This window comes from Oreochromis aureus, linkage group 2 (assembly GCF_013358895.1).
Source record: "Oreochromis aureus strain Israel breed Guangdong linkage group 2, ZZ_aureus, whole genome shotgun sequence".
Taxonomy (NCBI): domain Eukaryota; kingdom Metazoa; phylum Chordata; class Actinopteri; order Cichliformes; family Cichlidae; genus Oreochromis; species Oreochromis aureus.
The window spans coordinates 10,208,603-10,228,539 of record NC_052943.1 but is presented as its reverse complement, the minus strand read 5'-3'; the positions used below and the strand labels follow the sequence as shown (position 1 = coordinate 10,228,539).

Sequence of the window (19,937 nt, the reverse complement as noted above, 5' to 3'; positions counted from 1 at the left end):
GGAGCTGTGTTTACAGAATGTCTGCCATAAACAAAATTGTTTACTAGCAGACTTAAGCTGCTCTTTTATATGCCAACTGTAGCTTAGGCAGTGCCAGGATGACCACAGGTTTACAAGTGGGCAAAGTAGGTGGGGAATACAGGGAAGGGGGGCTTCTGTGTAGACCCACAGGGCTCAGGAGGGTGGAGGGATTATTGCCTCCAAAATTGCTTCCACATGCACACAACCAGGAACTTTTAAAATGGAGCAGAGATCGCTCTTGACCCTGTTTTAATTTTACTGTACTGTGCAAAAGTCTAGAGCCACCCCTCATTTCTCTGCATTTGATTTCAAAGGAGCCAGACCTCCTTGTAATTTTTTTAAATGGTCTTGAGCAGTAGTTCTCCAGGCTTTCTAAAGGTCTTTAAAAGTCTTTCTCTGGATATTTTGTTTTACTCATTTCACCCAAGTGCTTGTACCTGGCTGTTTTTAGATGAATATATCTTTTTGTTAAGCCACCAAATGCTGACTTGTGAAACACGTATTCAAGCAAAAGAATGGCATCTAAGTCAAGGGATGAAGCAGAGTTGTATAACAACTCAAAAAAGAACCAGTTTTAAATTGGATTATTAGAGACTGTAACTAACAGCCTGTTACAAAACCACATCATTTGTTCCCTGAATCTTTTTTTCAGCTGAATCTGTGAACAGTTCAAACGATAACAGTTTGACAGGAATAAGGGAGTATTTTTTGCACCAATAAGGTGATTCCTAAAGAGCTAGTAGCTCTTCCCATGGTGTGCAGTATGTCCTGAACAAATTTGAGGAAGCTGGATAAGTAGAGGACAAAAGTTGCAGGTAAAAAAAAAAAAAAACTACAGAAGATTAACGCTACCTAGAAGTCTTGTCCATAAGAAATAGGAAAAATTGCAATATAGATCTGACATAGGACATGAAAGATTCATTTGGCCCTTTAGCTGATCCATCTACTGTTCACAGAAGGAAAATAAACAGGGAGAAAAGGCTGAGGTGTGCCAAATTACACAAGAACTGCACTAAAAATCAGTGCCAACAGGTCTTGTGGAGTAATTAATCCATATTTAAAATTCTTGTTTCACTGTCAGAGGATGCCAGTAAAGAGGTGCACCAGTGAGTACCTAAAACCATCTTGAAATTGTGGTAGAGGCACGGAGGTCATGTTTTGAGCTGCATTTCAGCCAATGGCATTGGAGAACATTTCAAAATAATAAACACAGAAAATTACGGTCATATTTGATCCACCATGCAATGCCATCTGGCAAGCATCAGACTGTCAACAGCTTCATTTTTTAGCAATGATCACAGATACTCTGCCAATGCAATGAAAACATACCTGGATGGAAAAACAGTGAAACATCATCAGTCATGGACTGGCCTCCCCAGAGCCCGGGCCTCAACATTATTGAGCACTATGGGTTCATCTTGACAGAAAACAGAACAAAAGGGAGTCAACATCCATAAAAGAGAAGAGCTGGAGAGCTGCAAGTACGCTGCCTAAGAGCGTTCAGACTGTATTGAAGAATTAAGGTACCAAATACTGACTTTGAGTGTTCAAACTGCACAAACTCTGTGTTTGTCTTACATACTGATGTATTTCCGTGTAAGTTTACATGTTTTAATAACTGTAGCCACTTTCCTGACACCCACATTACCAACAAAGCAGCTACTATGCTAGTAGCGGCTAAAGTAGCTCTGAGCGTCTTGCCTCAATAATCAACAGTGACTCAATTTTAGCTGTTTATGTGCTTTTCAGAATTATTTTATTTTATAGCTAGGTTGGGTCTTGGCTTTTTTTCTTAAAATGTTAGTTTTCAAGGTTTAATGATGTACTATTTTAATTCAATACTGTTAGCATGCTAGCAGCTATGCCTGATTGTTGTTGTGTTTGGAAAATATATGTATAAAGAAAAAGAGATTTTAGTCTATTTTCTAAAATTTCTTGGTTAAATTATGCTTCAAATAAAATGAACCCAATTTAGTTGCAGTTCATACAAAACTACAAAATTATTAGCAGTCACCAGAGGCAGTATCAGCCCTACTTACTGTTTTGTTTAAGGCTGTGTTATGTAACCGTGTGTGCAGATGAAGCAGGCCCAGGGTGCCAACGGTATTATTTACCAGACCTGATTCACACACACTTCAAACACACCATTGCGACATCTGTCAGTTCCCATGCTGTGCCAACACATTTTTTTTATTTGTTTGTTTAGTTCAGAGGAGGAGGGAGTCCTTCAGGTCAGGCCAGTAAAATGTGAGAACTGGTTCCTGCCCTGCTTCTGCAAGGTCAGTAATTTCATTTAACTGCTCTTTAAAACGAGTCCTCTGCAGGTTTGAGTGGAAAAGAAAACAACACAGAGGTCTTAGATACAGAGTTGAAAACATTAAGAAATAAAACTGTTTGGAGTCTTTCTTATACAGGGGAGCGGTTTGACGGACCCACATGTGTCTCATATTGGTTGCGTGCTTGCCCTTATGATAAATTAGTCTGGCAGATTGATGTCCCCCCATCTGGAGGGATCCTATCTTCAAAGCTGTTTGGCATCTTTGGGGTAATTTCATACTTTTCTAGTGACTGAATCAGTAAGATACCAGTTTTGCCTTCCATTAAAAATGAATGGATCTGGTACTCTGAGGTAGTTAATTTATCTTCGCCATAGACTTTAACTTTGTTCCAAAAAACATCAGTTTGTTAATACAGGCTACTTTATCACAGATAACATAACTTAAATATTTAAGATAATGTGCAAAACATAAGTAAAAACAACAAAACAATTTAAAACATACAGAATTTAGAAATAATGCTGTATTCAATTCTAAATCAGGAAAAAAAAAGCCAGCGTGTCCTGGTTCTGCGCCAGGGCCTCCTCCCGGTGGGAACACCTCACCCAGGAGGTGAAGGCATCCTTGTCAGATGCCCGAACCACCTCAACTGGCTCCTTTCGATGTGGAGGAGCAGCGGCTCTACTCTGAGCCCCTCCCGGATGGCTGAACTTCTCACCCTATCCTATCTCTAAGGGAGAGGCCAGCCACCCTTTGGAGGAAGTCCATTTCTGGTGCTTCTACCCGCGATCTCGTTCTTATTACTAAACAATTTAACAAATTTACTAAACAATTTAATGAAGGCTACACATGTGCTATATCTATGTAAATAAAAAAAATATACTGGAAATAATGTCAAGTACAGTAAAATGGGTTTCAAAAGGACAAATAACGATTTATCACTGTTTAGAAATTCAAAGACAAGACATAAAAAACAAGATGCCCTGCTTCAGTTCATCATTTACGATGCTCTGAAGTATTTATGGGTCACTCCGTCTCAAATCAGGACAAATCATGCAGATCTACGATTTGCATTAAAAAATCATGGTCCAAAGGTTGGACATATATAATGAGTGTTGTGAAAATTTAGCTTCATGTATCAAGTACTTTTCAAAATATGTGTAATTTTTAAAGATGTCGATCCACTTTCTGAGAATTTATTCACACTCTGAAATCCGAGGTGGTGTTTGAGCACAAATTTTCACTGGTCTTTCTTACCATCGCAGTGAATCAGGGTCTGTTTGGGGACAGATGAAATGAGCCTTATGAGTCTTTATAAATGAGTAATGCATTTTAACAAAGGCCCCGAATCCCCCCTGTTGAGAACCTGAAATCTTCTGTCAAACAAGACTGGGAAATATTTTTCTTGCAAAACTAGTGCAGTCGCTCTACTCGGTTCACAAACTTTTATAGACTGTTGTTAAAAGATGAGCTGATGTAACACAGGGGTAAACATGACCCTGTCACAGCCTCTTCAAATTGTGTTTTTTGGGTCAAAGAAATAAACAAATTTCTCAGTTTTCACATTTGAATTATTTACAGTATTTTAGATGATTTAAAAATCATTGGATTCTGTTTTTATTTCCATTGTACAGAACATCTAAACCTATACCAAAATGTTCTATTCTGTCCTGCTGACTCTTCTTTGGTCGATAACATCTCCACACCCCATGTGTTTTAGGGAACTTTTAACTTAAAAAAAGCTCCAAAACAAAAAAACAAATAAAACGGCGGTGTATATATTTGTGACTTGTTTTTAAATATTTATCTCTTGCAGGGATAAATGGGTTTGAGCTGCGTGGCACAGGGAGGGTAAAGATGTGCGGAGGAGTTGAGAGATGGATGAACGCATTGTTGGTTTTGGTCTCATGCGCTGTGTATCGGTGTAATCCATCTGTTCCCCGTGCTCTTCTTTCCTCCTGTCGGTCCTGTTATAGGGGCGCAGAGTGTTCGTGGTAGTGAGGCTGACACAGTGGAGCTAGTATGTCCCACGCACAACGCTCTGTGATTAGCTCAGGGTTTTCCTTTCATTGCCCTACTCGCTTGGCTCGTGTAGCACTGACGTGAGCACTTGATTGACAGGAAGAAAACCTCCAGCTATCTTGGCGATTTGCGTCAGTCAGGCAAATCTGCTGCTGTATCTGGTGTCCTAAAGCTAAACTTTTTGAGTGTGTGTGCGCTGGAGAGCGCAGCTTAACCGTGAGCTCTGTGTGTGTTATGGTAATGTAAGTAATCATCAGTTACCACATAGGTTTGCAGGCACACGTAAGGGGGTGTCAGTGTCCACCGGCATACCTCCCAATGTGGGCTCAAAACTGAGGTCTTTTTGTGAGTGCAGTGTGTGTGATTGCATGCATGTATGCACACCTGTGCAGCTGATAGGATGTCACTCACATTTCACATTAATGCGGCAAGTCAGTCTGGATGCTAAGCTCACTGTCACTAATCAGCAGGCAGTAGCAAGGGAGTCATGCTTATTTCTCGTAACCTACTTTCCACAGCATCAGCATGAACAGATAGATAGATAGATAGATAGAGCTGGTGAGGAAGTAGTAGTGGAAACAGATGGGGTGATGGTGTTTGCGTGATTGTTTATAACTGGAGGACACAAATCCAAATTGTTACCCGATCCACATCTCTTCCTCTTCCTTTGCCCTCGCCTCTTCATCCCTCCTTATTCCAGGAAGGTTTAGGGCTATATAGTGACGTGGCTGCCTCTGTTTTCTTCTTGCTCTGGCTGATGTTTGCCAGGTCAAGCTGATAGCACATGTCTTGAGAGTGGCAGGGCTCGGTCCACACTGAGCCCAAGCAGGGTGTGTGTTTTGATGAAACGTAGGCTGCTTTGTTGCACCGCGTACAAACAGTCCTATTTAGTTTCAGCCTCTGACACGTTGATAAGTTTGTGGCGACCAGCAACAGAAACCTCCCTGGTCGTCCATGTGTCTACCAGCTGTGTGAACTGGTGGCCACACGTCTCTTTCACTGTCTCATATACACACACATACTTAGACACTCTGACCTGAGGAAATGGGGTTCCTCGACTGAGATCACAGCTGGATAGGCCACAGGACAGGAGAACTATTTGAAAGGGGTGGAAAAAAAAGAAGACAGGAACCACTTTAAACTCTTTGGTTATCTGCGGTGTCCAATCAGTGCATTCACTGCAGAAATAAAAGCCCGTGCTTCTGTCCAGACTGAGCTCATCTGTTATCCAGGTTGCATGTCTGTGCACGAAGCCCTGCTTCTTTCTCTTTCTAATTTACTGCCATTATTCAGCAACTCTACACCTCTCAAGTCTGACAGCTTGAGCTGAAAAACGGGGGCAAGATAATACATAGAGCTGAACAGGGTATGACGAGAGAGAGAGGCCAAGGTGGTGTTGATTACCTTGTCAGCAATGTGCCTGTTGAATTTACACAGCCACTGAAAGAATAGAGAGAGAGCCTAAGAGGGAGAAAAGAGGGGAGAGGAGTGAGGCTGTTAACTGCCTTTCCATACAAGGAGAGGTAGGGGGAGGAAAAGGGAAAAAAACGAGGAGGGGGAGGAGAAAGCAGGAGAAAGGAAGAGAGAAAGAGGAGGGTAACGTGAGGAGATACGGAGAAGGGAGGAGGAGAGAAATTTGGAAAGAGATAAAGACGGGCAGCCGAGGGATAGAGGTTGATAAGGCTGCACCAGAAAACCGGTTACAATAGGGAGCAAGTGGAGCTGTACCCTCTCTGTGAGTCTGCTGCAGCTTCTCTCTGTCACTGATAATCCAGCACAGGTAGGGAACACACACTGAGCGACTTCATTCATTCTCTGCACAGAAAGCCTGGGTGAGTTTAACCCAAATACCCACTTTAATGGAAAATCTTGCTTAAGTAAATGTATAATTTTAACCTTGTCATTATTGCCTCTGAAATATAATGTAATATAATCATATGACGCATCAAATTTCAATTAAATGTATCTAATTCTGCAGAATTCAGCGTTATGTTATACTGCATGCATTTAAAAAGCGCAGACTGAAGGTTGGTTGTACGCAAAAGTAATTTGTGATCTTGCTACTTGCTAGTAAAGTATCTAATAATTTCATGAGTCCCTCTGAAATGTAGCAGATTTGTATTAAGTAGCAGTTGATTGAAATATTCAAATAAATAAAGAGATGAATCTATTTCCCATTACTGAACTCTTCCCTCGCAGGAATGATTCAACTAGATGCTTATTTTTCTGTTTCACAGCTGATTCTTAGTTCTTTTTTTATATTATAAATCCATATCGTCATCTCCATTGTCAGGAAAGCCAAACTCGGGCAGTGCCTCCTCACTTTTCTTTTGTCCCAGCTGTCGTAATTTCCCCTCCAGCTACACCAGAAGCAGTGAAAGTTTCGAGACCTTTCATCGATGTGATGCACATCTCTCTGCGTTTTCTCTTTGTACGCACGAATGAATGAAATGGTTGCGTAGAAGTAGGCTAATTCAAGACAGACTGATGTGTCTCCCTTCTCGACACAAACTCCTAAACCCGCTGTTGCCCCGTAAAAGATTTTCATGAAAAATCTTGGCCGCGAAAGCAAATTATCTCCTTTCCATTTCCTTGTTAAAAACAAACTTACCTCCGGCTGCGTGAACAAATCTGTGCTTTTGTGTTCATAACTGAATGCCTTTGCGTATGAGCTGAGGTGAATGTGTGTATTATCTCTGCGTGAGGCCACTTTAATTGCACAGTAAAGGTGCCCGGAGGGCGGCAGCCGCTTAAGTTTGGCTCTGCGCCCCATCCCCTTGTTTTATTGTGTCTCGTGCCTGACAGAAAAACTGCTGTGTTTGTCTGTCTGTGCCGACCGGTGAGCGCACCTCTAATTTATGTGCGTGCATGTAACTGCGTGTTTGACAGTTTTTGTGTCTTTATGTGCATTAAAAAAAAGAAGCTATTATCCCTGCATGTGTTGCAGCAGCAGACATCAGCTGGTAGTGTGTCTGCGTGCTGACTGATAAAGCTCATCGTGTCCATGTGGGAATTCAAGAAATGTCTCTTTAGTGTGTTACGGGGTCAATGGGATGAATTCAAAAGGAGCGTAAGGGGGTCAAATAAACCAGTCTCACTGTAGAGCAGGTCAGAGTTGATCAGAAACAAATAATTTCAGAATAAAAGATCATATTCAGGCAAAAAAAAAAAAATCTTTTCAGTCCAGAGTGTTTAAGTAAGTGTTTGCATCACCCTGTGACAGTGTTGACCTCCTTTTCTCTAATAAACGTAGTGGAGAGAGCAGACAGGACAGTCACAGTTACCAAGTTCACATGCTGATGTTAAAAGCCTGCAGGGTCCAGGTCATGAATTTCCACACACAAGCTTCAGTCACAAAGATAAGATAAGAAGCTGATGTTTCTCTCTGGAAGTAGACCCATACTTCTCATCCTGAAGCTTCATCTGCCTCCAGCCAAGCTGCAGCAGTCACTGAGGTGATCTGATGACTGAGCTGCACGATCAAAGCGGGACCTCTGTGTGTCACCCTATGTGGGGTACTTTTTACAGCTGGCAGTTAAACAGTGCAGCGGATAATATACATTTAATGGAGACGGGGAATGGATAAAACACGCTGCGAGGATGCGGTCAGAAAAGTGTCAGAGTTGGAGTTTTGCAGCTATATTGGCAAAGTAATACTATCTGACCCCTGGAAATAGACTTCACTGACAATGTGCAGCAGGACATGAGTGTTATGTGTGTGTGTGTGTGTGTGTGTGTGTGGGGGGGGTTACATGCACATGTGTGCGTTTTTGACTTGCCCAAATTTAACTGTCTGCATTCTGCAGCTGCTTGGAGTTTTAGTTATACTATAGTAACTCATACTAATGCCACTCTCCCTTTCTGTAACACACAAACGGAAAAAAAGATCTGCCTCGAAGTTGCACACTGGAGTCGGAGCTAAACGATCTGCAAATAAAACACAATAAATGAGGTGATGTCATTTTGTGTATTTTCCCTTGAAATGCTTGACTCAGTGAAGCATGTTGATGACTTTGGGGCTATCTAATCTAGGTGCCAGTTTGGATTACGATGGTATTTGGGAATAATTGTAAGATCACATTTTGAAAGCGGCATCAAAAAGCCAGATCTGGAGCAAGTTTAGATGTAAATTGGTACATGCACACTATGACGCACAGCACTGCAGGGTTGTTCTTTCATTTAGGAGAAATAATGCCAGCTAAAAATTGCTTTTGAATCCTCTTGGGTCTTGAGGCTGTAAATTCCCTTCTGAATACAACTATTGATTTTCTGCCACTCTTCCTGCTCGTCTTCTTTAACTCTTCTGACAGTGGGACTCTTTCTTTTGCCATAAAGAGTTCAACAGTAAGGCTATGCCAGTTGCTCAAAATTCTGTCATTACAGCTACCCTTGAAAGCTGGCAGCAAACACAAATGCTGTCCTCTTCCGTGTGAGAATCCGCTTCCTAATCCTCCACTTCCTGCCCTTGTGTGTTTCGCACCTTTACAATTCCTCAAGTTTTTAATGCACTGCACCTGTGTGTCTTTCCTTTTTGTGTACTGGCCACTTCGTTACTTGCTAGTACCTGGTTGGACCCTATTTTTCCCCAGAAGTACCTTAATTCTTCACGGCATAGATACAACAAGGTGCTGGTAACGTTCCTCAGAGATTGTAATCCATGCATCCATGACAGCATCACAGAGCTGCTGTGGATTTGTTGGCTGTACATCTCCTGTTGCACCACATCCCACGGTTTCTCTATTGGATTGAGAACTGGTGACTGTGGAGGCCATTCGAATACAGTGAACTCATTGTCATGTTCAAGAAACCATTTGGAGATGATTTGAGCTTTGTGACATGGCTGGAAGCAGCCAGATGGACATGATCAACAACAATGCTCAGTTGGTATGAAGGAGCCCAAAGGGTGCCAGCCACAGCCAGCCTGAACTGTTGAAACAGAGCAGGATGGTGCTTTCATGTTATTTACACCAAATTCTGACTCTACCATTTGAAAGCTGCGGCAGAAATTGGGACTTATTAGATCAGGCAACATTTTTGCCGTTTGCTGTTGTTCAATATTGGTGAGCTCTATGAATTTTATCCTCAACTTCCTGTTCTTAGTTGACAGAATCAGCACCCAGTTTGGTTTTCTGCTGCTGTAGCCTTTCGGCTTCAAGGTTCAGAGTTGCTCTTCTGCATACCTTGGTTGTAACAAGTAGTTATTAAAGTCAATTTTAATTTTGCCTTTCTATTTTATGTCTAAATGCACTGAATTCTTGACATGTGACTGGCCGATTCTGTACTTCTGCTAATGAACAGCTGTTCCAGCAGTTTATCTGGTTGTCATAGTTGGTTTGATTGCAAAGTTGAGCTGAGATTTTTTGTAATAATCTTTAAAAACAAAGTAAAGACAACACTATTTGTTAACCCTCAGTATGCAACATAGAAGTAGTTGTGTTGGAGAGAGTTAATAATTCACAGCCATCCATTTTCTTCTGCTCGACCACTGACACTAACTACTAGGCCGACACTCCAACAAAGTGAATAATGTTATTGCTATTAATGTTAGTGACTACCAGCCATAAAACAAAAATTGAGAGGAGGGATGTAGTGACTACTTTGTTGGCTACTTTGTTAGAGATAACAGATTATCTCTCCACAACGGTAGACTCATAATTTGAGTTAATTTGCCACAAAAGAAAAACAAAACACAATAAATGTAAAAATAAATTCAACTAAAAGCATTTTCACCAGAATTTCTGTGGATTTTCCATTAATATTGCTATCATGAATGTAAAAATTACAAAGAGTTCAAAACAAATGGGGGTTTCTACACTGTGACCTATGGAGCTGAAATGCATTTTGAGCAATTGTCATGCAGTGCCCCCGTCGCCCCTCTGCCTCTTAATAGAGTGCGAGTCTGAGTCAGCAGCTGGTGGTCAGCGGATGGTCAGTCGGTGAGATCAGTAGAGCAGACAGAAATTTGTATCCATCCTCAGAGATGTTGTTTTATTTAAAGGCGGCGTCTACAGCAGACATTACAACGTGATGTTTCCCTTGTAGCCAGAAACTGGCTTTTTGTCAGAAGTCTCTTGGCCGGACCAAAGAAATGGGAGAGTTTCTTTAATAGGAAGCCTAAGGGTCAGGGAGTTCATCGGGCTTTGGTCTTTGATAAAAAGGCTGTGTTTTGATATGAGGGCTGGGATATGGAATTTCCCCACTCATACTGATTTTCCGGGATTGTCTGGGTTTGGTTTCCTAAATGTTCGTCTTGCGATCTTTTCATTTACTTGCCCACGTCCAAAGATTATATGTCACAGAGTTTATGGTAGACTTGTTCAGCAGCTTTTTGTTCATGCGATTTGCCACAGTGATTTATTTATTTCTTTTTACAATGATGGTGCACAGAGCAGGGAGAAAGACTTTAAGTATTTTCATTTCTCCATTTCTTGCAGATGATGTCATCAGAGCACCTGACCTGTGGCTGGCTGCAGCAGCTCCTCCTCGTACTTGTGAAGCTTTGCTTCACATTTGCTGGGCCTTTGCGACCACTCATTGGGACAGAATGCACAGCCAAGAGTCCTGCGTCCTACATCCTGGTCTTTACTGGTCACTGGAGCCCTCAGGCTTTCCCAAAGCAGTATCCACTGTTCCGACCCCCTGCACAGTGGTCCAAACTCATAGGTGAGAAAGACCCATGGGGGTGGAAACACGGGTTATTGGAAAATCATCCATGTTAAATGGAAATTTTTACTGTGACACCTGATAGTCCATTGCATGTGGACTTCAGATTCGCAACAGCAGCAAAGAGTCACAGTATTTTTTTATTTTCAGCAGTTAAGAGCTTACTGCTGTAAAGCTTTTGTGTAACAGGTGAGCCAATCAAAATGCACAAATCACATTCACAATGAGATTTAAGGACATTTTGGACGAGCAGTCACACTGAAGCAACTTCTGCTTCACCCAAAGGCAGTTTATTTATTTATTTATTTATTTTTTGTTCCTCATCAAGGAGCTTCATGCACAACCGCATACAAAATGAGGTTAGAGATGTTAATGAGCAAAACAGCAAGAAGTTGAGAGCAACAAGAAAAACAACCTAAATGCTCCCAGATGGTAGAGTTTCTCTTTGTTTCTCTAACTTCTCTTCAGCCATATCTTTAATATTTCTCTATTTCTTCGAGTCAGTCCTACTCTCCTTCCCACATTTCCGCTGGTTTACCACAGTGTTGGCGGTAAAGACTGGAGTGGTGAGTTTGGGGCTGCTGAAGGTGGGTGATGATAGTTGGGGTGTGGTGGGGTCAGACCACTCACCTCGGAGCCAGGAGGAGCAGAAGCAGAACCAAATACAAGCTTATATTCTCCCTCTTTTAAAAAAAGCAAAAAACAAACATTGTGGATGGATGGATGGCAGATGTCTGCACATCTGTGTGTGCAGCGTCTTGGACTACTGTGTGCCGGCTGCGGCTTTGTCTGGTTTCCAGGTCTCCCATTGGTGCTCGGCTGCCATGCCAGAGGATGATGTCCTACTTACTCCATATAGACACAGGCATTAGAGATTCTGACACACCCATAATGGCTTTTAATGTTCCAGGGTGCTGGGCACCGGGGGATTGGACTTTGTCACAAGAAAAGAAAAACAAAGACCTCAGTGGCCTCACAGTCTGCAGCAGGGGGACACAAAAAAGACTGGGGATGAAATCTGTCACCGCACAAAAAAAAGATAACCTGAAGAAGGTCTGACGGCCAACAGAATAAAGGAGGAATGGAGTTTGTCATAGCCAAAAAGAAAATACACAAGAGAATTAGAGGGAAATGGGATTTAATGTCTTGATAGGGCTCAAACGTGATGGGTTATCAAGTTTCAATGATGTTTGTTAGGATGGTAATGTAATTAAGCGTGAAGTAATCGCAGTTTGGAAAGAAACAAGATAGTGTGTGAAGTGTGCTGGGCAGATCATGCGTATGTGGCTCGGCGTTTTAACTTAAATGCGTTGGCGTGCGTGCGCCTGTACGCGGGTCTGAAAAGTGAGGTAAGGCAGAACCATCAGAGCATTTGTCAACGTGTTTCTGGCTAACCTTACTTTGCCCTTAAAACCACCGGCCCAGGCCAGTAGGTCTGTGGGATTCAACAACGTAGCTCCAGAAGCTGTGGTACAAACAGTTCAGCTTAAATCAGTGTCTCCATTCAAAGCGATTTCATAGATAGCCACAACAAAACATAAGAATGTGAGGCAAATGCTCACTGACCCGACGTATCAGAAAAAGCACGAGTAAAAGTTATGAAATTATTATTTTATCCACCATCTGGCTGCCAATCTGAGTTCCTGACCTACCTCCTGCCAGCAGTGTTGTGGTTTCTTCAGTGATAGATGGAGAAAAGACGTAACTGTAACCTTGCAATATTGCCAAAGACATGCATGTGGGCAATTCCTTTAGAATTAAATGCTTAAGTGCAGGAAGGAGGAGAGAGCCATAGAAATACATGCAGACTCCACTGGTGGAAATGATCTCATCGTCTGGCTGAGGCTCTGTGGTGCTTTGCTGACATTGATATGCATTCCAGTGAATAAGCATCTTACTCCTGTCATCTCCTCTTTCTTCAACTTCTTTTCTCTCTTTAGCGGTCAGCCATAATCGTCATTTTCGGCTATGGGAGGAGGGCGCTCCAGCCAGCGCAGGGGTTCAGAGCTTCGCTGAACTCGGAGTGACGGTGGAGCTGATGAAGACAGCCAAGGAGGCCAGGAAGAAGCGCGTGGTCGGCGCCATGTACCGAACGGCTGGCATCCCCAACGGCATTGGGCACAGCTCCACAGAGATGCTTATTCATCCCCGGAGTTCACTGGTAGGCACAAATTTACCTTCATAAATACTCAGACGCAGTAAGTCACACAAACCATCTGCTGGGCTAAACCTATTCAGTCATCTGGTGACCCAGCCTCCCCATAACATCCACGTTCATCTGCTCTGATTAAACACTTCACCACTTCTTTCCACTATCCAATCAGCCTATGTTTAGCTGAAGTGCTTCAGCTCTGCAGCCACAAACGCCCACATCCATCCTGCGCGGTCTGCGCTCTGTCTGCTGCCTGCCTCACTGAACTGTGAGAGCTCAGGAGAGCGGACCCATGATGACGCGCAGCACAGGGAGCTGTTTCTGGAAACACTTTTGCCTGTTTTCTTAAAGTTAGATAAGAAGTTTGATAAATTGGTACAGCAAACGTTACGATATAGCGAGTGGGATCTGGAATCTGTCTTCATGTGATGATGAAATTAAATATATAACAACTAGATGACACCCACTATATAAAGAGCAGCACACTGTTTTTACACTTCGCCCATGGTCCAATAAAGACAAGAAAATGTCAGCTGCTTTTGTAGCTAACCTTGGCTAACAGTTTACCTGCTTTAAGCCTTCCAGTAGCTCCATATTTTAGAAGCAGACAAGTATAATAATATATGCTCCCATGCCTCTTCTACACCAACATTTAAGGTGATCAGAACATTTTCATGTGACTTCAGTCACCCGAATGAACCAAATTAAGTAAATGTTTACCAAGATTTTTTTTTTTTCTGCAAACTTTTCTTTTCTTATGTGTCACATTTCCTGTACTGCAGCTTAGCAGAGAAAATCCTTTTCTAAGGAAACACAATGTGAAACTGTTTCACTAAAGAACCAGCTGTGGAGGATAACCGCTGGGGTCCCACATGAGCCATATTTAAGGTTGTGGCTTTGCTCATTGCTGGATAGCGCTGCGTATCTTGAATGGTGACCGAGTGTGGGAGCAAAGGTCACGGTTGGACTCTTTGTTGAGGCTCGAGTTAAATTTAGGAGCCGGGCCTTAAACAAAGGCAAAGGATTTGAGGCAGGGCCATGTGGAAAAGTTACAACTCGAAATAAAATAACTCCTTTATGAGTCAGGCATACGCAGCTGATGAACAAGAAGGAAAAAGGTGTAGAGGAGAGGGTGGACATTTTACTGGAGCTTTTAGGAATAGGTGTGTGTCTGCCTGAAAGTCTGGTGACCTACATTTGTTTATTGCCTGTCGCACTGCTTGAACCCGAGGACCTTAAAAAAATCATAAACAACCTGGTCGGAGGGCATCGTTGGTAAGTACGAGTCATGGACAGCAGCTTAGCAGCTTGTCATCTAGGTATATGATGCCTGTGGCTGCTTTTAAATGGTCTGTTTTTAGACCTGCGAGCAGAACGGCAAAGGAAAGCGTGACATCGGCGGGTTTGTGCCGAGCACACGTGAATGATGTGAAGCTGTTGTCTGCTCAGTCTGCTATTGTGCTTCTCTGTCTGTTTCTCCCGCATGCTCATTTATAAATACCATCCCTTCTCTTCCAAACAACCAAAACATTCATACTCAGTGACCTAAAAAGCAAAAAAATCCCAAACACATATGATTTCCATCTCCACTGTTCATGACTCTTCTGCTCTTGGTGTGTAATTTAAAACAGACAGATTACAACGAATCAGCCCCGTTGTGAAATTCAGGGCTTTTTGAGAGCAAGCATTCAGGTGACGGAGTCGCATGCTTTCAGGGACGACTGTGCTGTTTGTTTTGATGGGTTGGGGAAAAAAGTGAGAGGGGTCATGGGAGATTTGAAACCGTCTGTGCTTTGGAGACACTTCCTGGCCCGTGCGTTGCAAAACATCCGCGGACTGATCAAGCTGCTGACGAGGAATACCCCTGAGAAGACATCCTTGCTGAGTGGCCCGATGGATATAGCAGAATGATTTCTTGGAAAAGCCGCTGTTTCAGAGGAGGCTGAAAAAAGAGGACGATGAAGGAGCGGTGTTTGCAGAATAAAGGGAGGAAGAAAGGAAAGAGTGGATGAGTAGATTCATAAAAGCAAGAGTGTGACCTCTGATTTGTTTTTTTCTGTTCTCTGGCATGCATTACAGCCTAGAAACAGACCTCATGTGTCATGCTGACTCTAGCTACTCTCCTGTCTGAGTCTCTTTTGACTAGTTTGATTTCTGTTCCAGCTCTTCCCCCCCCATCCTCCAGGCCACCCTTTCCTATCCATCAAAAGCCAGCCAAGCCCACCAATCCCTCTCTAGACTGAGCAGCTTAGCCAAGGTCCTCAAATATCGGCCCTTGAGTGAGGAGGCGTTTTCAGATGTGCTTTTTTCTGGTCATCTGTGACCTCGGTGTGTGCTGACCTCCAGGCCACTTCCTGTATGAGGTCACCAGCACTCAGGAAACATCCATCACAGAGAACACACAGTCTAACCCTGCACAGGAAACTGAGTGAGCTCATGAGCTCACATGCATTTATAAGTTTTAGAGCTATAAATCCCGAGATCAGCTGTGTTTTTGAGCGTGATGTCATTCTTAATGCATTTATAGTTGTGCAGAATGATTCCTGTAATATAGTTCACGCAGTGAGCATTTGGACAGTCACATGTATTTTTATTCTCTGTGTTTCGGAAGAACTGTGTGGCATATGTATCCACTTTAACACAGAGAGCCCAAGTTTAGGGTTTTACAAGTAATTTTACAGATATGCACAAAGTCAGACAAAATCTTGTTGGAAATCCGCAGCGAGTGGTTTTCTGAAGTCCTTACACACAGATGTCTACATGCTCCCCTGGACCTTTTCTGCAGAAACCTTCTGTCCTGGCCTGTTGTGGGTTCCCTTTGGCTTTAATCTGGTCTTCAGTGAGCAGATTACACAGTAACGTATGGACCACTTTGGTGCATATATACAATATATACAATTATTTGAATAAATAAACCTTTAATTTTATATATCTCAGTTGCATTTTACTCAGAGTTATTGCTTCATGTTTTTGTGGGTGTTATAGTGTGGTGAAGAAGGACCCAACATGCAGACACGGGGGGGAGGCAGGAGCAAAAGGCGAGCCCTTTGTTAAGCTGATGATGTTTGCGAGGCGAACCACAAAAGAGAAACAAAGTCAATGAATAGTAAAAACTCCCTGGGGCTAGAAGACACTAAAAACCAGCGAACAGCAACTTGTATTGTGTACAGTTAACAGTGACATTGACAGTAGAGGGAAGGCAGCACTATAAATACACAGACGGAAGATTGAAGCAGAGCGGAAACGCCTGGAGAGAAAATGAGTCACAGGTGAACATAATCTAATTGATTACATTAAAGGACTTGGATACTAAAGAAACTGAAAATAATCTGCCTCACAAACCCTAAAGGTGAAAATATGTACTCTTTTTGGCCCTTGAAAAGCTACCTTAAGGTCCAGTAATGTTGCTTAGGCGATAACTTCATGTAGATTGTACCTATCAGGACAAAAATGGGCTTATACTGTAAGCTTATTTCTGAGAGTGTTACTGCGCGCATGCCTGTCTGTTGATCTGTCAAGCCAACTATCTCTGATAACTCTGGAAGACCATGTTGTGTACTTATATTGACAAGCACTTTTTGTCAGTCTAAACTCTTTAGTACATATACTAATGTTTAAATGTAACACACTTGGTAGCCAAATGTCCAATTGCTGTTGAACCCCCGAAAATCTGGGCCCTGTAATTTGGACAATATAAGTATATCACGTCTATTACATATTAAAGCTGAGATGTTTTTAGCATTATTTTAGAACAAAGTGGATGCTCTAAAGCACAGAGCCTGATGAACATAAAGAGCCTGGCTGTCCACATAATTACGGTCTAGACTGTACCAAAAGACAAGAAGCATTATAACAAAATATTGCTGTGCTGATGGGATCAGATTTATGGTTTTTTATGGATTGTTTGTCTTTTCTTCCCCAAAGAGCCTTCGCTCAGCCTTTTCTCATCCAGAATTCCACAGTTAGACTTTTGATTGTAACCACAGAAATAATAACAGAGGATTGAGTGTAACATTTGTGCTCTAGTGAGTTAGACTACTAATTAATGATTAATGTGACTGCATTTTCATCATCGCTGCTGTTAAAAGGATAATGTTCACCGTCATAGTCTGACATCTGAGAATAGTGACTGAACACAAAGTGCTGCTGATTCTTTGCAGGGTGAAAATAAATCAAAATAATGAACAATTCTTTCAAACGTATCTGGCCCCTTCCTTTTTTTTTTTTTTTTTTGCATATTTGTTGCACTTACATGTTTTAGATCATCATGCACATTTCATTAGTCAAAGATAACCGGAGTAAGTGCAACATGAGTTTTTAAATAATGATTTTGTTTATGAATGAGGTGAAAAATGCTATCCAACCCGACCTCTGAATGACTGAAAAATTAACAGAAAGGTTTTGGAGTGGCCTAGTCAAAGTCTGGAGTTAAATCTGATGGAGATGCTTTGGGATGACCATAAACAGACCGTTTGCTGCGGTTGTATTAAAACAATTCTGCAAAGATGGTGAGCCCCAGTAATCTGAAAGACGTATTGCCAATTATTACAAATGCTTGATTGCAGTTCTTGCTGCCACTTTTTAGGTTTAGGTGGCATTTATTTTTTCCCTCAGGGACCTGTAGGTTTGGATAGCTTTTCCACCCTGACACCGACACAAAGACATCCATGCTGTCAATATTAAAGCACTTTTAGCTTTGCCACTCAGTTTATATCTGCTTATGAACCGATGACTTGACCAATTAAGACTAGTTCTGGCCTATAAGCTTAAATATTCACTTGACAGTGTCTCTTGTATCAACAGCTATCCCTGATGGTGAAGGTGATCCCCAGCCCTGACTGGTTTGTTGGTGTGGACAGCCTAAATCTTTGCGAGGGCAACCAGTGGAAACAGGAAGTGACGGTTGACCTCCACCCTTATGATGCCGGCACAGACAGTGGATTCACTTTCTCCTCTCCCAACTTCCCAACCAGCCCTCCAGAAAACATCACAAAGGTAGGAATGCTTCCAGTGTTTACTAGTACATCATGTGCTGATAACCTGACACTTCACTACATTCTAGGTACATTTTTGTATTGTCTTATTTTTATTTTTATAACTTTGCAGCATGCTTAAGGGGTATTATTCCTTCACTTACGTTATTGCTTGGCAGGCCTTACGTCTGACATGAAGTTGTTTTTTCCAGTTAAGAAGGCTCTCTTGCGTAACGGACCATCTATCGTTTCCCAGCATGTGTCTGAAAGTGGGCTATTGTCCATTCAAAGTTGTGTTGAGAATGTGCTGGCTCTCCTGATGAGATATGCCTCACCGCTGTTTGTTGACTTGTCCAGATCACCTCTCAGTTTCCAAACCACCCGGCCAACTCCTTCTACTATCCACGCTTGAAGGATCTTCCACCGATTGCCAGCATAAGGATCACGCGACAGAGCAGATCACGTGACCATCAAACCGCGATGTCCAACCACATTCTGCCCAACTCTATCAGTCCCCGCCGCTTCTCAGGTATCACCACAGGACACATTTAATGCTGAAAGGCCAAATATTGATGCAAATGATTGGATAGGAGAGCACAGGTAATCAAAGAGACACATAATGTGGTTTTATTGTGTTTTTCATTGCATTGAAGTTGCATTATGGTTCATTCAGTCACATCTAATGATGATTTAAGTAGGTTAGTATGTCTCTACTGAATAAATAGAAATTTGATTTAATGAGTATTTGGTTGGTTAAATAATAGGATAAAATGGGAATGCACTCAGTACCTTCTACATCTTTTTGGCTGTCTCTTATATTTTCCTCATCTCTATCTCAGCAACGCCATTGGACTGTGAAGTGTCGCTCTGGTCGTCTTGGGGTTTGTGTCTGGGTCCCTGCTCCAAGGGCGGTGTCCGCCACCGCACACGTTACATCCTCTTACGGCCAGCCAACGCTGGAACCCCCTGCCCTGAGCTGGAGGAACAGGCTGAATGCGTACCGCACAGCTGCATGCAACTCCAGTAGCTGCAGAGTGCATGAGCACGCATGCTGCCGGTATGCAACACACTGGGACTTTTGTGTTATTACTGCCGGACTTTAAAAGGTTTCTGCATCTTGATCGTCGCGTTTATGAAGCGAGGGGTTCAATTGTCTTTGTTACAGCTCAGTTGTGTAAGTTTAAGATGTGGCGCGATAACCGCGAAGGCCGTCAGATTTAGGGCAAACGCTCCTCTGGAACTGAAGTTTGTGAGTCTGATTGTAACTGCATGCTGGACGGGTATTAAAGCTTGACAGCGGTTTAAATGTTTTGAGTGCAAAGTGATATTTTTTGTTTTTTGGAACTGTTGTAGATGCAGAAGAGAAAAACTGATTATGGTTTGTTCATTGTCAGCAACGTATGCATTCAAACTGTATGTCGATAGCTGCACACTGGCACAGAGTGCTCACAAATGTCCTTGCACATACTGCATACCTCTACAGGCATGCTGGCATTACTTCTCTTAGATAACCTATACATGCTTGCCGGATTTCAAAATAACCTCACACCCCATTTTATAAATATGACCTTTCATAAGAGACACCCAGTGGCTGACTTGAAGCGTAATGCCAGTCTGAAGAAGCTGGCTTGCAATAAGACACGATGCAGTTTTTTTTTTTTTTTGAAAGAAAGATTAAAATATTTGTATTATTTTCTCTTTTGATATTTCATTGTTGAGACTTTTGTACATACTTTAATGTATCGTATCTTGTATAAGTCATGAATAAACATGGAGGTGCGTTTTTCAAATTAATTTCTGTGTTGTTCTTCAATGTGGTTTTCCAGCTGG

At 42.3% G+C, this 19,937-nt stretch overlaps 1 protein-coding gene across 4 annotated transcripts; it reads left to right on the top strand.

The window, feature by feature from the left end:
• The first annotated feature begins 1,409 nt into the window (after positions 1–1,409).
• spon2a (spondin 2a, extracellular matrix protein) lies at positions 1,410–19,896 on the top strand. Of its 4 annotated transcripts, XM_031751032.2 has the most exons (7): positions 1,410–1,544; positions 2,228–2,300; positions 10,754–10,982; positions 12,923–13,143; positions 17,938–18,129; positions 18,465–18,636; positions 18,947–19,896. In XM_031751032.2, the coding sequence occupies exons 3-7, from the start codon at positions 10,754–10,756 to the stop codon at positions 19,132–19,134; spliced, it is 1,002 nt and encodes a 333-aa protein (XP_031606892.1). In that variant the 5' UTR covers positions 1,410–1,544; positions 2,228–2,300; the 3' UTR covers positions 19,135–19,896. The 4 variants fall into 4 exon arrangements, with proteins under 4 accessions (XP_031606892.1, XP_039473247.1, XP_031606894.1 ...); XM_039617313.1 differs by lacking the exon at positions 2,228–2,300 and having other exon boundaries at positions 1,427–1,544; XM_031751034.2 differs by lacking the exons at positions 1,410–1,544; positions 2,228–2,300 and adding an exon at positions 5,971–6,099.
• The last annotated feature ends 41 nt before the right edge of the window (positions 19,897–19,937 follow it).

Excerpts from the sequence above, each read along its gene's own strand:
- spon2a (XM_031751032.2), top strand. The coding sequence starts at position 10,754 with ATGATGTCATCAGAGCACCTGACCTGTGGCTGGCTGCAGCAGCTCCTC. Across the intron at positions 10,983-12,922 it reads ACAGTGGTCCAAACTCATAG|CGGTCAGCCATAATCGTCAT; the intron begins GTGAGAAAGACC and ends TTCTCTCTTTAG. Across the intron at positions 18,130-18,464 it reads CTCCAGAAAACATCACAAAG|ATCACCTCTCAGTTTCCAAA; the intron begins GTAGGAATGCTT and ends TGACTTGTCCAG.